This window comes from Genypterus blacodes, unplaced genomic scaffold, assembly GCF_046128005.1.
Source record: "Genypterus blacodes isolate CSIRO-AG114 ecotype Tasmania unplaced genomic scaffold, CSIRO-AGI_Gbla_v1 ptg000090l_1, whole genome shotgun sequence".
NCBI classification, from domain to species: Eukaryota; Metazoa; Chordata; class Actinopteri; order Ophidiiformes; family Ophidiidae; genus Genypterus; species Genypterus blacodes.
Window position 1 is genome coordinate 2,482,089 of NW_027466895.1, and position 16,510 is coordinate 2,498,598.

At 45.2% G+C, this 16,510-nt stretch overlaps 1 protein-coding gene across 1 annotated transcript in view; it reads left to right on the plus strand.

The window, feature by feature from the left end:
• Nucleotides 1–16,510, plus strand: part of LOC143007558 (IQ motif and SEC7 domain-containing protein 3-like) — a gene marked incomplete at its 5' end in the record, with an annotated part of 51,876 nt that overhangs the window by 32,110 nt on the left and 3,256 nt on the right. Inside the window, 9 exon segments of the mRNA XM_076158956.1 lie at nt 2,188–2,349; nt 6,063–6,185; nt 8,018–8,184; nt 9,826–9,965; nt 11,996–12,121; nt 13,024–13,123; nt 14,397–14,555; nt 15,768–15,860; nt 16,179–16,222. Coding sequence (XP_076015071.1) covers nt 2,188–2,349; nt 6,063–6,185; nt 8,018–8,184; nt 9,826–9,965; nt 11,996–12,121; nt 13,024–13,123; nt 14,397–14,555; nt 15,768–15,860; nt 16,179–16,222 — 1,114 coding nt within the window.

The following is a 16,510-nucleotide window of genomic DNA, read 5'->3' on the forward strand; positions in this document are numbered from 1 at the left end:
CACACAAACTCGCACATAGACACACAGTCAGGCAGACTCTGTCCTGCGTTTGTGTGTCTGTGTGTACGTGTGTGTGTGTGTGTGTTTGTTGTAGCAGGAGGTCTGTGTACCTTCTCGGCAGGAGAGGGGAAGAGATGGAGGGAGGAGAGATGAAAGCAATGGGTGAAGTCAGAAGTTGTTGAAGCGAGTGCGTGCGTGCGTGCGTGCGTGCGTGCGTGCGTGCGTGCGTGCGTGCGTGCGTGCGTGCGTGCGTGCGTGCGTGCGTGCGTGCGTGCGTGCGTGCGTGCGTGCGTGCGTGCGTGCGTGCGTGCGTGCGTGCGTGCGTGCGTGCGTGCGTCCGTGTGAGACAGTAGGTGGCATGCACAAGAAAAAACAGAGGGAACAGGGCGTGATGGAAAAGGAGAGAAGAAGCAAGGGAGCAAGGGAGCAAGGGAGCAAGGGAGCAAGGGAGCAAGGGAGCAAGGGAGCAAGGGAGCGAGGGAGCGAAAGAGTGTGAGACAAAAAGAGACGGAGGGGGGGAAAGGTTGAGTTAGAGTGAGAGACCATTTGATAGTTTTCTTGAGTGTGGGCGGAATTGCAATGAGTCCATTTCGTTGGCAGGGAGTGTGTCAAGGGCATGGACACACACACACACACACACAGACACACAGGGGACTTGGTACCAAACTTTGAACAGGGAAAGGACAGAGGAGGAAGGAGGTTCCTGTGTAGGTTGGTTGGATGCGTCCTTTACGCTCCAGTTGCTACGATTCCCGTGAAGTGTAACCGAAAAAGAGCGATCGGAGCGCGCGAGCCGGAGTAAGAGATGTATATGGAACGATCGCAGTGTGTGTGTGTGAGAGAAAGAGAGAGAGGGAGAGAATGAGTTCATGAACACAGTGGATCAGCAGGATGGTTTATGTGAGACCTTTACAGATTCTATTCAGTAACAGGAGAGGTGTAGCTTCCATCCTTCTTGGCTCCTGCACCGTTCCTTATTTGTGCCCCTCCAGTCACCGGAGACAAACGGTACTACAAATGGTAATTTCCATGTGTGGACCATCTGTTGTTTGGCAAACATCAGATGAATCATGTCTGTCATTTGGCAAAACCTCAAATTCGGCGGAGGTGTGTAGAGGAAAAACTGTAGGCAGAGAGAGTGTCGAGGCCGATTCTCTCTCTCTCTCTCTCTCTCTCTCTCTCCGTCCTCCCCTCTGCTCTGCCCTACTAAGCCCATTAGCTGCGGTCCACACCGGTCCGTTATGTAATGGCGACGCTTTAAGCCCTGGTCAGGCCAGAGAGGGACAGCTGAGCCGACGCCATCGCGGCACTTTTCTATCCTCTCTTTTTTAATGGTGCAATAAACAGATATCACTCCCTTGATCAAACGCGTGAGGTGTTTTCAGCGAAGTTTAAGTGCATCTCGGGGTCTTGTGGAGGATGGAGCGTGAGATCCATGAGCAGACGCAACTGGTGATGCAACTGGTGACGATTCAGAGTTGTTTCCACTGCGTCAAACACAGATGATTAAAAAAAAAGGCCTCAGAGGTTGCCAGGATCATTAAAAGAAGCTTTCTGCCTTAGATTTACCCCCTAAACCTGGATGATAGAAGCGTTTTCATACTTCATACTTATTTAAGGAGACAACTTTCTGAGTTTGAGTTCATATCTGCATCCCAAATCAGCATTTATGATTGTGGAAGCGTCCTGTGGGTTTAACAGTGTGTGGAGATGTTTAGGAGTTTGGTAATGAATGTTGTAATCCGGCGAGGAGATGAATACAGATGCAGCCTATGTGTTGTATTATTTTCAACAGTCTCCACCTACACTGAGAGGACATTGCGCAATAAGCGGCCCCAACTTAATGATTTTCATCTCAAGAATCTCATTACTGCGATGCATCATGTTTCATTAATGCTCCCTGACTGCAGTCGCTATGGCAGCAGCTCTTCTTTCTGCATTACTTTGGATCGAAAGTGTCACTTACCTGCCCACAGATACTGAATAAATGGACTTATTATCGCCCTTAATTGTGCTTAAATGTGGATAATCTGCAGTGCTTCACAGTAAGAGACTTCCACAGTATGTCACAGCACTCCTCGCAGTATTCAGGCCAGAATATTGTCGCTGTGCAGTTTTGAGACGCCGCCAGGTTACTCATACATCACTAACTGAATATTTCTCTTTTTCTTTTCTGCAAATTTGCAGAAATCCTGACAAAGGCCTTCAGTTCCTCATCTCCCGCGGCTTCATCCCAGACACGCCCATAGGTGTAGCCCACTTCCTGCTGCAGAGGAAGGGCCTGAGCCGGCAAATGATCGGGGAGTTCCTCGGCAACAGCAAGAAGCCCTTCAACAGAGACGTCCTAGAGTGAGTCACAGTGCTAATTACTCCCTGATATGCTTTTGTTTTCCTCACATCCTTCAGTGGGTGAGCTGCAGGAGAAACACAACTCTTATATTCGGTTGTTAATCTGAAGTTGTGCAGCTCAACAGTGCCACCAAATGCAAATAACTTCACAAGTTTTATAGTTTTTCAGCTAAACTCAAGCCGGAGTCGGATGATTGCCTAAAATCTATCAAAAGTAGGATATAGCTTCTCTATCTAATAATGGCGCTGTATGTCAAAGCTGGCATTTCTGCAGACGCTGACATTTTATAATACATTTCATCAAAGTAAACAAGCTGAAATTGAAGTAAGATGATCCAGCGAATGAGCTCTGGTCTCATTCTTCAACCTCTAAAACTTTAGAGGAAGGAAAAAAAGCTGATAAGGCAACGACGAATGACAGATAAATAACTCCCCTGCCCTGGCTTCCTTTATTCCTTTTCTAATTTTTAAGATCATTGATGAGAATCTGTCAGTTTGGCAGAGAAATAGTGAATCTGGAGCTTTTGCTGCTGATCCCTGCAGAATGGGGGGAAATAAAGATGCAGGTCACAGTGTTTCCTCTCTGTGGTTTCTTCATCTTTTAATGAGATCTGCACCGGCAGTGACATGGATCGCAAACGTTTTCCTCCATTTAAAGGAGCAAACCCAGAGGCTGGGCAGTATACAGGCCTGTAATGGTGTAGGATTCTGCGCTTTCCCTAATTGTTCCTTTACAAATGAGTCTACAGCCACAACCGTTACATCCTCATCCTGCTTTTCCCCAGTTGTGCGTCTGTGTCCCCGGGCTGCAGCTGAATGCAGACGAAGGCTCATTTTGGAGCATTTCCACTGAGTCAGACCCGGTGGGGGCGTGGCTATGCAAATGAGGTGTGCTGCTGCGGCAGAAGCCGGTGGGCAATGAGCATGTACCTACACGTACCTACCTTCATCTCTGGATAATTGTCTTTCATTCTATTACTGGTTAGCCAATCATCAGTTATCTCTACATTACCACTCATCTCCTGCTTCTCTTTTCATACCACTTTAAAACATCTTTGCAGGGTCAAACACACAACAGACAGCTCCTATCGCCCTACTTTAATATCCATTCATGTGTTCAAAGTGCTCCATTCTATGAACAGGAATTTGCTTTTAACGCTTTAAACCTCAACCCACAGTCTCCTCCCCTGGCAGGTGACATATATTGTAGATAAACTGTATGTATATGTTCCCCATTTTCCTGAAGAGTGTCCATACAGAGGTAGTGGGAATAGAAGTGATGCTGAAGAGGAACGCGACAGGTGTGTGTGTGTGTGTGTGTGTGTGTGTGTGTGTGTGTGTGTGTGTGTGTGTGTGTGAGACAGAGCACTTTCGATAAAGTGCAGTCACAGGAGAGTGGGTGAGGGTTTTCGCTCTAATGTGAAAATCACTCACAGGGATTTTCAGTGTGTGTGTCTGTGTGTGTCTGTGTGTGTGTGGGGGATGTGTAATTTCTCTTTGTGCGTGTATAGTGTACAGCTCATAATTCTTTGGCTGACGTCTCCTCGTTCTCGTCACATTTCCCCGAGCGTGAATAACAATATTTAAAGCGTCTCAAGTCAATTAAGCCAAATTGTGGTCAAAGATTTGAGTCCTGAGAAACACGACGCTCAAGCGACTCCTTTATTGCTGATACAGAGAACTTGTTTAGCAGCAAAATATTATCTGATTTTTTATCCTGTCATCTGCTTATTGGGCGCTCAAAATATGGTTCCATCTGTGGTGTGTGTGTGTGTGTGTGTGTGTGTGTGTGCGTGTGTGTACCTGCCAGCATCATATGTAAGCCTTTCTATGCTGGCAACTTTAATTCAAATATAAACACGTAATGTGATGACAGCTGAGATTTGTGTGTGTGTGTTGTAAAAGAGGATAGGTCTCAGTCTGGGACAATATTTTGACATACTGTAGTACATGAAGTCATAAATGTCGTAGTACTGAATAGCATTGTAGTAGAGTAGGCAGAGGAGACAATGAAGTCATAGTCGTAGGAGCAGCAGTCTTTGTAGAAACAGCAGCTCTTCTTGGAATAATTGTATTGATAATAGTGATAGAAGTATTAGTTATTCCTATAAACAAAACCCTGCTAATATTTGTAATAGTGTAAGTACATGAGTGCATGCTGGGTGCAACACAGGGCGTCACACAGTTCTTCGTTCAGTTCGGATTCTCTCCATTTTCCCATTTTGTGCTGGAGCAGCATGTGTCTCAGCCAAGTGCTCACCTCATTAACTCACTTTGTACACAGTCATCCATCTTAATGCTGTGTGTGTGTGTGTGTGTGTGTGTGTGTGTGTGTGTGTGTGTGTGTGTGTGTGTGTGTGTGTGTGTGTGTGTGTGTGTGTGTGTGTGCGCGTGCATGTGCGCATGTGCGTGTGGGTGTGATGAAGCAAACCCATTCTATGTTTGGAATGAACTAATTTATTTTAGAAAGAATTGAGCTTTATTGCCTCATCTTTCTTTTCAATATGCTGCCCATACCTATCAATAAGTAACGGGCGATCAATACGTTACACACTTAGTGCGGCTCACAGAGGGGAATGAATTGATCTTCAAACGGTGTGAGCAGGTTTGATGAAAACCACATGAAAGCAAATCCCACTGTCAAAAAAAAACGGCTTTAATTTCATAGTTCGATTATTATTCCACTTTGTACCTCCACAGAACATCCCACATCAAAGCTAGCAGAAACTTTTAAACCTCCAAAACTCTTTTGCAAAGTCACCTTCTCACTTCCAAACCTCGTCACACCTTCACATCGCCCACGTCGCATTCATGCCCCTGAAATCATTGGACAGGATTTGTAACTTTTTTTTTTCTTTTAATTAAAGCCATTAAGCGAAGAGTCGTCAGCTAATAGGAGGATTTTCTGCTTGGGGGGATGTATGTGTGTGTGTGTGTGTGTGTGTGTGTGTGTGTGGGTGTGGGTGTGGGTGTCATTGCAGAAGATAGACAGCCCCACTCTTATCCCAGGTGTCCGTGCGTGGCTTATTCCTGCAGCAAGCAAAGTGATGCAGCAAGGAGTTGATTCATCATTTTCATGTTCATTTACCTTCAACCTCAAACGCAGTAGATTAGGAAAGAGGCCCACAAATATCAATTATGGGAAAAGTACACAATTTGGGATATTCATGAATATGACAACTCTATACATACAGCGCTCTGTGAGTTCTATAGCGTCTCCTAGTGATGGAATCTGATATATTGAGTCCCGAAAAAATGCTTTAAAAGGTCATATGTTCATTCATTATTGAGTCTTATTTGAAAAATGCAGTAAGTTTATTTCAACCTGTATCCAATACAGGTTCTTCTAGATTTCAGGACTTTTCAGGAATTCTGTTGCCTGTCCGTTTGCAAATTTGGGATTTTCTTGGATTTTCTGTCATCCAGTTTTGAGAACATTTGTTTTATGTATTAATTAGTTCCATTTTTTTCTGACATTCTAATGCTTGTAAAAGTCCCATTTAATGATTTTGGACTCAATCGGAAGCTTCTGGAAGGTTCTAGAAGGGGAAATGTGACTCACTGCTATGCATTCTGTTATGAAATCTGGTCTGCCTCCATTATGACCCCATTATGAGATATTGTCTATTTCCCCATCTTTCCTTTCACCCTCCACTTGCCTCGTCCTTCCTCTTCCTCACTCTCTCCATGTCCCCCTATGTCCCCCCCTCCAGCTGCGTGGTGGACGAGATGGACTTCTCGGGCATGGAGCTGGACGAGGCGCTGAGGAAGTTCCAGGCTCACATCCGTGTCCAGGGGGAGGCACAGAAGGTGGAGCGGCTTATCGAGGCCTTCAGGTACAGAGACGCAGCCCCACCAGACCAGGGGAGAACATCAGTAAACTTTTATGATGTAAAAGTCCATAAACCAGCCTGCCAGACTTTCAAACATTTGTTTATGGCTTGCTCCTTCCGTTCAGTCGCCGCCACTGTGACCTCACCAGAAATGTATTCAGGTCTAGGAACATTTTAATCAAATGTTTTATTTAGGTTCTGTGGCAGGTAGAATGGGCCAGGACAAGGATATACACAGAGACACACACACACGTTTAAATGGCAGCCAAAGCCAGCACGTCTATGGTCATAAGTACGAATGACTCTCTTCTCCCCGCTGAGACCCTCCCCTCCTCTTCCTCTTGCTGTTCTTCTTCTCTACTTGGCTACACGTAAACGTTGGCCCGTCTGAATAGCCGGGCAGCGTGTAATTTCTGGCTGCAGTTTGTGACAGGGAGACAATTTGTGGTGCAGCTGTGTCTGTGTGTGTGTCTGTGTGTGTGTGTGTGTGTGTGTGTGTGTGTGTGTGTGTGTTCCTGGCCCCTCAAGAGTAACAACCACCTGTCACAGTTGTCAAGGTGCCCAATGGGTAGAAAAACGGCGGCATTGTCGTGGTTGGGAGGGCAGAGAGGCTGGCTGGGTACGATTCTCGGACATCGGGCTGACACTGTGTGTGTGTGTTATCTGGAGGGCGGGGGGGAAGATGGAGAGAACGGGGGAGGAGACACAAACCGGGGGAAGGGAAGGAAGGAAAAAAGGTTTATAAATAACCAGCGTTGCATAACTGCGACTCTGTGGCTGCCTCGCCTGCTCACGCTCCTGGGGCTTTGATATGCCTCCGAACTCACAGAGACGGAGAGGGGGGGTGGGATCTCAGGAGTCAGCGACAGGGATTTGAGCAGCTGTAAGAGAGAGGGGGGGGGGTGGTGAAAAGCAGCCAGCAGCTTCACTTTCTGCTGCGTCAGTGTGCAAACCAACACAGGGATGAGCCTTTTCCTCGCTGAAATACGAAAAACGACCACGCTAGGGCGAGTAGGGTCAAATCCGGCAACACGCCGAGGCCACACACACACACACACACACTCACACACTCTCACTCCACTTATGGCTCCATCTCTGATTAAACACAGATGCCAGGAAATCATTACAGCAGCTTGTTCGTATGCTTGATCACCTCCCGCCACCATCTGAACACACATCAATGTCATCAATTGTTCACGAGCCATTGGAGAAAACCAGCTTTTTAGAAAACGGAAGGTTTTGGATTTCGTCCCATATGGTGTCAAGATCAGTCTGGTTTGGTATGACATCATCTTCCTCTGGCTGGATTATATTCTGCTGATTAGTGAAATGGCGCTTGGCGAGAAATGGAGATGAGTTGTGAGGCATTTTCTCTGCGTGGTGCTGCATTAGGCGTCACTCCACGAGGGCATAATTACTGATTGGTGTTGATGCTCGAGTTGAGACACTGAGATGTGAAGAGCCCAGTGATTATCAAAGCTCCTACGTAAACATCTCCACAGCCCTCTCTCCCTCCCCCCCGCTTATCCTCTCTTTCCCTCACTCCCTTTCTTCCTCATCTAGACTTTACTTCTCTAAACTCCAGGTCTTACCGGTCCTCCTTCTCTTTTCCTTCTGTCTTTGTCCTCATTCATGACCCATATCTGCTTCAAACCACACCGTCTCCTCCGTCTCTGGGTTCCAAACCCCAACACTCCTCACATCCTCTTTTCTTTTCTTCTTCCTCTCCCCTGCCTCGTTCTTTGATTTCTGCCCTGTTTACCCTCGACTTCACCTCTCTCTCTCTCTCTCTCTCTCTCTCTCTCTCTCTCTCTCTCTCTCTCTCATACCAACAGCCAACGTTACTGCATGTGCAACCCTGATGTGGTGCAGCAGTTCCATAACCCGGACACCATCTTCATCCTGGCTTTTGCCATCATTCTGCTCAACACCGACATGTACAGCCCCAACATCAAGCCGGACCGAAAGATGCTGCTGGAGGACTTCATACGCAATCTCCGGGGTAAGAGATGCAGCTTTGTGTGTGTGTGTGGGTGGGTCTGTGTGTGGGTCTGGTGTGTGTGTTGAAACCCTATGAGAAAGGCAAACATTTTTCCACATCAAATCATCTCATTCACAACCCCAAAAATCTTAATTTTCATGGAAATATGTCAATTTATGCAAGGAAATAAGTTGCCTGTTGCTGGCTGTCGCCCCCTACTGGCTCCTATAAACAATCATTGATTTTGCGACCTTGCTAATATTACTGATCACACCTTTCCTTCCTTTTTTGTGATTGGAGCTCTGTAATTACCTTGAAAAATCTACACTTGAAATCGTATCTCCTTCCTAAATATCCACCTCCACCCGACCCAAATGAAGCTGCCCTTGAGCAAAGCACTAACCTCCAAATGGGGTCCAGCACACCTTTAGCAGATGACTGTGCAATTCGTCTGTCCTGTGCTGCATTCGTTTAACCTTCCCGGCATAAATTACACATGCACACAGACACACACACAAATGCACGCACACAAGCGCACACACACACGGCTGTAACGCTCCTGTAATTCTCGTCTGTCACATTCGGACGCTGCAGATGCTCGCTTGCAAAGCAGCGAGGTCGATGCCGAGCAGCTATAATAGATTCATCCAGACTCTTCCACCGCAATTAAATTAAGTTAGAAAATCAATTTCGGCATCTTATGCAAATTAGAATGTGCCACTCTCTGTTGGCTTCAGGATCCGTCTTCTGCTGGGTTTTGACTTTTTCTCTCCCTCTCCCCCCCCTCGCTCTCTCTCTCTCTCTCTCCACAGTCCTCCTCGTCTCAGTCACAATATCACGCCGGCGGGTTATTTATCCTCCCTTTCTTGTTTATATGCTCCCTCCTCCCTCGTAACAATAACAGTGTGGCGGTTCACTCAGCTAATTGGCTGAGGTGAAATGCAATTACGCGCCGCAAAACCAATAGCGGATGAATACCCGTCGAAAATGCATCTCAATAAAAACACAGTCATTCTCAAGGCCGAACAAAGGTGACGCAACCACCATGGATCAGGCTGCCTTCCTCTACTCTGGAGCTCCGACTCCAATAATACACTGCCATCCTTGAGCGTATCCCAGGATGCTTTGCCATTACCGGTGCCAACTCCGTTTTCTGCGAACACATCCCACCCCATTGAAAAGTCAGTGTAGCGCGCCGCTGGAGCAGCTGGGAGCATATAATGCTGGTTTGCGTCTGGAGGGCAGCTTCCAGACGCCATGGCGCTCCGTCCCGCCAGTGAAATGTCACAACCTCCTAGCTGCAATATGTTCCAGACAGGAAATCTTACAAAAGCAGGGGTGTTAACCTTTCACTCCACAATTAACCTCCATTCACAGCACCTTCTGTCATCACTTAATGGAGACGATAAAAGACATAAAGTGACAGCACGGATGGATTTAAAGAGAGAGAGAGAAAGCGAGAGAGAGAGAGAGAGAGAGAGAGAGAGAGAGATTTGTAGTGGGACAAACGCTACATTTGCACTATACTGTTAAATGACTCAGCCTATATCAGCCAATTTCAGTAAAAGACAACCCTGTTCTGCGTATGTGTGTGTGTGTGTGTGTGTGTGTGTGTGTGTGTGTGTGTGTGTGTGTGTGTGTGTGTGTGTGTGTGTGTGTCAGGTGTGGATGACGGTGCAGACATTCCCAGAGACATGGTGGTCGGCATCTACGAGCGGATACAACAGAGGGAACTGCGCTCCAATGAGGACCATGTCACCTACGTCTCCAAGGTGGAGCAGTCCATCGTCGGCATGAAAACAGTGAGTACACACACACACAAACACACACACACACACACACACACTTCAGTAAACTTAATGCGAAGTCATTGAGTCATTATCCAGGGCGCCATGGCGACCACCTGGCCATGAACGAGTCACTGAAGCACGTTCATTAGCCATTAACAGTCTCATCAGCCCTACCATCTTTACCTCGGGGTCGTTACTTCACATAGATTCGCCCTCCACCACCATCATCCGACTTTTTAACCGTTTAAGGTAAAGAGACGCGGCCGACGCACATGAGCGCCACGTGGAGACGGATTCAACCGCCAATTATTGAATTCTGTCTTCAAGAGTGTAGCTGCTGGTTTGCAAAGATAAGCAGAACAAACAGAATATACAATTATATTATTATATTTTTTTTCTCATTTTACTAGAGCTTTTGTTCATTTCTTCATTCAGAATTGCACACTTGATGCATTTTAGTCATGTTTCGTTAATAATTCAAGGGTGTCAGAATTGTTTGTTTTGAAGTGCTAAGTAGCCATTTATATTCCCTTAACGTCTAAATTGTAGCGTACTTAGAGTCCAAACAGGAACAAAAGTTGAAGTTATTTATATTTGGCATCACAGAGACACAACAGACCACAATTTACGAGTTGTTTATCTCTAATTAAGTTTATTTTAATGTATAACCGACATTTGAGGGTTCTTACGCTAATATGTCTGTCAGTGATGTCAATTAACTATTCGATGAATCAAAGATCTCACTCAAATTTACCTTTTTTGAATCCCAATCTGTGTTACATCCTGTTAACCTTCAGACTGACATTGGACGACGTGGTGGCGCTACGTGAATGGATCGGCGCTGTCAGTTTTGTTTTAGCCTGTGCCTCTAAGTGTCTGTATGTGATGGAAGAGCGGCGGCGGCTTGACAGAGGCTGTTGTCATCGGCAACACGCTGATAATTTGTTGTGACAGTGATTCTTCGTATGGGTTAAAAAGAAACTGAAGCTCAGACTGATTGTTTCTTCTCGGTATTAGAAATAGCTGTGTTATGGGTTTAGAACCTCTTTTTCACTCTGTCTCACTAAAGCAACAATGGTTCTGATTGAATTTCAAAATAATCTCGGCCAGAATTCATCTTTCTTTAACGGAACCTTCAGGAGAGGATTTGGTTGTGGTACGTGTTCATGACATTAGTTTAATGAGTATGCAGACGAGCAGTCGGGAGCTGGGCAGCAGTGTGTGTGTGTGTGTGTGCGTGTGCGTGTGCGTGTGCGTGTACGTGTACGTGTGCGTGTGTGTGTGCATGTGCTTGTATGTGTGTGTGTGTGTCTGTGTGTGTGTGTGTGTGTGTGTGTGTGTGTGTGTGTGTGTGTGTGTGTGTGTGCGTGCGTGTGTGTGCGTGTGCGTGTGCGTGTGTGTGTGTGTGTGCTGTAGCCTGCAGTGATGAGTGTACTCAGCAGTGCAAATCATCCAGCAGCAAGCAGAGGGAATGAAATCAGGCAAAAACACAGTGAGAGGAAACCCAACAGAGAGAAGAGAGAAAAAAAAGGAATAAATGTGTTTCATCACAGCGAGGAGATGAAGCCCAGCCTGAGCTTTCTGTGGTGATGGATGGGAGAGGCGTTTGATCACGTTCCTGAAAAGCACGAGGCCTTTTTGCAGCGTAAACGGGGGCACAAAGGAGAGAGGAGGGCAGATAGAAGACGGAATAAACCTTTAAGTTACAATGTCAAACTGTTATAGCCCTTTAAAGATGCTTCAGATATCAGAGCGCCGCACGATTAATCTTTGCCACGACCTCAGACGACCTCATCCGCCGCCCTAATTATGATTGCGAGACTTAATAATCCCTGTAGGTTTTATATTCAGGTCAGTAATTTGTCTCACCGTGCTGTGAATAATGTTTACAGAAGCTCAGATTAGATTCGACAATATAACCGTTCACTGTTCTTTATGAAGGTGTTTTCATCCCTGACACCATCTCAAAGTGGTCACACCTACAAAATCTTTAATGTTGTTTATCAAAGGTCGGGATAATCAATGTTTCCGTCCGTCTGCAGGTTCTTTCCGTCCCTCACAGACGACTGGTGTGCTGCAGTCGACTGTTTGAAGTGACCGACGTCAACAAGGCCCAGAAACAAGCGGCCCATCAAAGAGAAGTCTTCCTCTTCAATGATCTTATTGTGGTAAGTAAACTCTGCACCTCTTCACTTTCATCATCATCATAAGAGCTCAACACCATTGAAAATGGGACACATTTCTCCTGAAATGGCTCTTTCTGTGGCACACACTCCAGCTCTAAAGCTCCTTATGCTGTCGCGACAGCTGCAATGCACCATTGCCATCTTCAGCGATGAGCCTTTTCTCAAGGCTGCCCCTCTTTTATGTTGTTTCATAAGCTCAGAACTCTCCGGCCAACTCTTTTAATAATACATAGAAGCAAATGCAGCAGTGCAGTGCACGCATGAGAAGAACCGGGGCCCCTCCAGAGCCCTCGGAGGGCCAGTAATAAAGTTTCCTTCCACCAAAGTTGTTAATTTGGCCCACGGTCGTGTAAAATGGGAAATTAATCCAAGTTTTAATGTTGGGTATTTAATATGCTCATTATGAGCCACATGGGGATCATCTATCCAAAGCATTTAACTATGCTCGTAATTATGATCCTGATCTTTCGCCAACAAATGTATATTTTCTCTTTCTGCTGAAGCTTTAATGTAATGGAGGTTAAATGGCTGCACCCACATTTAACAATACAACATACCCAGACATTTTTCCCCGACAGCTGAACTGAAAGTCTTTTTAATATTTAACTACATAGTATAAGTGACAGTGCCAATGTTATATAATGTAGTTTTTCTGGATTAATACCCTGCAGTTGCATTGCAAAGTTGATTTCCCTCATCCTTCTTTATCTGGAAGGTCGCTCAATGAATAACTGCCATTACGCCATAAATACATCCACACTAGCTTGCCAAGGGTTTGTTTTTCAGACAAACTTGGAGTACTGGCACATAATCTGTAATGCTATTAGCCCCCTCTGAAGGTTAAGGTCTATATTTTCATGTGATTGGAACATTCTCGCCCTCAGATCTTAAAGCTGTGTCCAAAGAAGAAGAGCTCTGCAGCCTACACGTTCTGCAAAGCCATGGGCCTGCTGGGAATGCAGTTTCACCTGTATGAAAACGAATGTAAGTCACCAAGACTTCACCACAGACTGAACAATATATAATCACTCAAAGTCAGACTATCAGACTGTTTCCCTTTAGGTTTGGTGTGGTGTTGCTAAGCAAATGAGAGTAATGGCCTTGTTATGATGCTGTTCTTTTCAGTGCCGTCATGTGGAATACTGAATTGATATGGGGATAAATAACTGTTTAATATTGAATTAGGATGGTTCATTATTAATACGCATATATTTTTCATTACCAGCAGCAAACACTATACAGCACACGAAGGGATATGTGGGTGTTGGTGGAAATTCATTCCACATAAGAGGAATAGAAGCATAGAAGAGGGGGAAGGAGACAGAGTGCAGTTGGGATATAAGTTGCAGATATCAACTTTGTAACGTCCTTGCTAATGTAATATAATATAAAAAATGTCATCTGGCTCGATTTGTCAGGGAGCCCCAGAATGCTGTATGCGACACACACTGGTCGCAAGAACAAAAAAAAAAAAAGGACCTTGCAAAAAAAGGAACCGAGAGGCTCGTGAGCTTTATGAGCCGCAGAGATGAATGACAACGCGGCACAGTGCTGACTCGGCTTATTCCCGCACAGAATCCATCTGGGATGTTTTGTGGGAAATCAATCTCATCTCTCAAATGTGAAAAATGTTATTCACACAATGCCTGCGCTCACCTCCAAGTGATCAAAAGTTTATTATGAGGAAATGCTTCCCTGCACTCTGGGGGAAATGCACTCTGGAACACCTGAAACTGTAAAGTAAGAAAAGCAACACTAAAGTTTGTGGCTCTTTACTCCAAAGCAAAATATACCAAACAAGCCAGGTTACCATAGAATTTGTAAGATAATCATGTTCACCAGTGGAGGATACGTGATTTTTCCAAAAATATATAACACAAATTCAATATATGATGAATAGGAAGAATATACTGCCATTGTATTTGTACTTATTATGTTCGTAATCATGCAATTTGAGCAGAATTGGTTGAATATTCTTGTTTCAAAGCACTGCACATTGTGCATCTGTCTAAGGTTTTTTGTTTCCTTGTTCAATTTTGTAGAAAGAAACACACTTTGCTCAATTGATTCCTTTGAAAAAATGTCCACAAAAGCAGAATAGAATTTCACTTTGCATTGTGCAGATTGAACTGCGTTGTATACAGAATATATCTGCTCTGTTCCAAAGAATATAGAGGAGTTAATGGATTAGATATGAAAAGCAGACAACAGCATAATACAGACACTGACTTGTTTTGTCTTGTTTCTCTTTCCTCAGTTTACCCTCACGGCATCACCATTCTCTCGCCCTTTGGCTCAGACAAGAAGCAGGTGCTCAACTTCTGCGCCCAGAGTGCAGAGGAGCTGCTGAAGTTTGTGGAGGACCTAAAAGAATCCATCGCCGAGGTGTCAGAGATGGAGCAAATACGCATAGAATGTAAGTCCTGGGATTGGTGTGTAAGTGTCTCCTTATACACTCTTCACCATTATCATTTTAAGAAACGTTTTGTCCCCAGCTGTCTTGCCAATACGTGCATGTGTAGCTGAACGTATCTCTCTCTTGGCGATTCTCCCAAGAGCAATGGTCACAAGGTCAAGATCCTATTACGCCTCAGACCAAATCAATAATCTCACATCTTGGCCGGTGGGAGTCAACGCCTGGTTCTTGCGTACAGTGTGCGAGAATCAATACGTCTTTAGCTAGTGAGTCAGAAGTCATTTTGTGCTGCATCTCATAGAATCAGAACCCCGCTCGTGTCGACTGATTGTTGCATTTGTTCCCTTTGGTGCACTGCAGCCAAAACTCACTGCAGGAAAATAGAAAATGGAACTAAACTAGTGGCGTTCCCTAGAAAGCAGCTTGGCATTCGTATTGTTTAGGTAAGTGTGTGTGTGTGTGTGGGGGGGGGGGTGTGTGGCAACTTACACACACACACACATACTTTGCACACATACTCAAAAGCTAGCGAGTACCTGGAGCCTGGTTTGTGTCAGGGCGCATCAAAGAGAGCATCTGTCTGCATTGAGAGAAGCCAACACGACACACTGTGTAGACCTGTCTTGATGATACACACACACACACTGGCACAGAAAAAGTACTTACACTTTATCACACACACACACACACACACACACACACACACACACACACACACACACACACACACACACACACACACACACACACAGCCCTTATGCAGTGATTCTGAAGCCTTGTATGCATTTGTGACATCAGTTAATGATACATTCACTCCCATGCAAAGACTGATGATGTCGTTGGCACACTTAAGGTCTCACCTGGTGCATTAGAATTAGAATGCAGTGCAGCGTGAAGACAAAAACAACATTTAGTCATCGTGATTGGAAATGACATGTAATTACCATCAAGTGTGAAGTTTAATTAGAGCGATGGAGAGTAGTGAGCTTAGAGAGGCAGTGTGGGAGGGGAAATGTGTGTGTGTGTGTCTGTGAGTGAGTGAGTGAGTGAGTGAGTGAGTGAGTGCTCAGTGAAAGACGGGAGAATTATCCTGGTTGGGGCGATGTTCCTTCATAACGCTGTTGATCTCATCCGTCCCCACCGTTCCCCTTCTGTCTGTTTACCTCCCTCTCATGATTACAGCCTTCATCTCTTGTCTTCTGTCCTCTGTAGGGGAGCTGGAGAAGCAGCAGGGAGCCAAGACACACTCGGTAAAGAGCAACGGCACGCAGCTTGACATACGCAGCAAACAGGGCTCCCCATCAGGTGTGTGTGTGTGTGTGTTTGAGTGTGTGTGTGTGTGTGTGTGTACGTGTGTGGTGCGCTCTCACGATTTGATTTTAAAACCCATTGCACAGATTTTGTCCCAAATTGCATTAGTGTGCTCTTGAAATGAACTTGTTCCTCTATTAGGCAAAAATGTCACAATAAAAAAAAATTTAAAATAGCACAATTCACAATCATTATTAATTCATTGGATTCAGGTTTAGCCATTCATCTCTAATAGAGGAGAGTGTTGCTATAACAAACACGTTTTCCTGCCCCGTTTGTCTCCTTTTCCTCCGTTCTTTTCCCTCCCGATAGGAAACCAGGAGGTAGATGACAGAAGTGGACACAATGCAGTGGAGGTAAGTGCTTAGCGATAGGGCCGCGACCCGAACAGGTAAGTCAAGTGTGTTTCAGTGCAGCATGGCATCGTCAAAAAGGTAGGATGAACCCCACTGAGGCCAGAAACAGGTCGTATTATTAGGGACAGAGTAATGCAGGAGTGCTGTGAGACTTTCCTTCCTCTTGCAACAGTTAAGGTTGGCACTTTGGTGAAAATGAACAAATTCATATCGGTAATTAAATATATAAGCCTTAAAAAAGGAAAGTGTAATTAGTTTTTACAAGCCCAAGCAGAAATGATTCCTCTC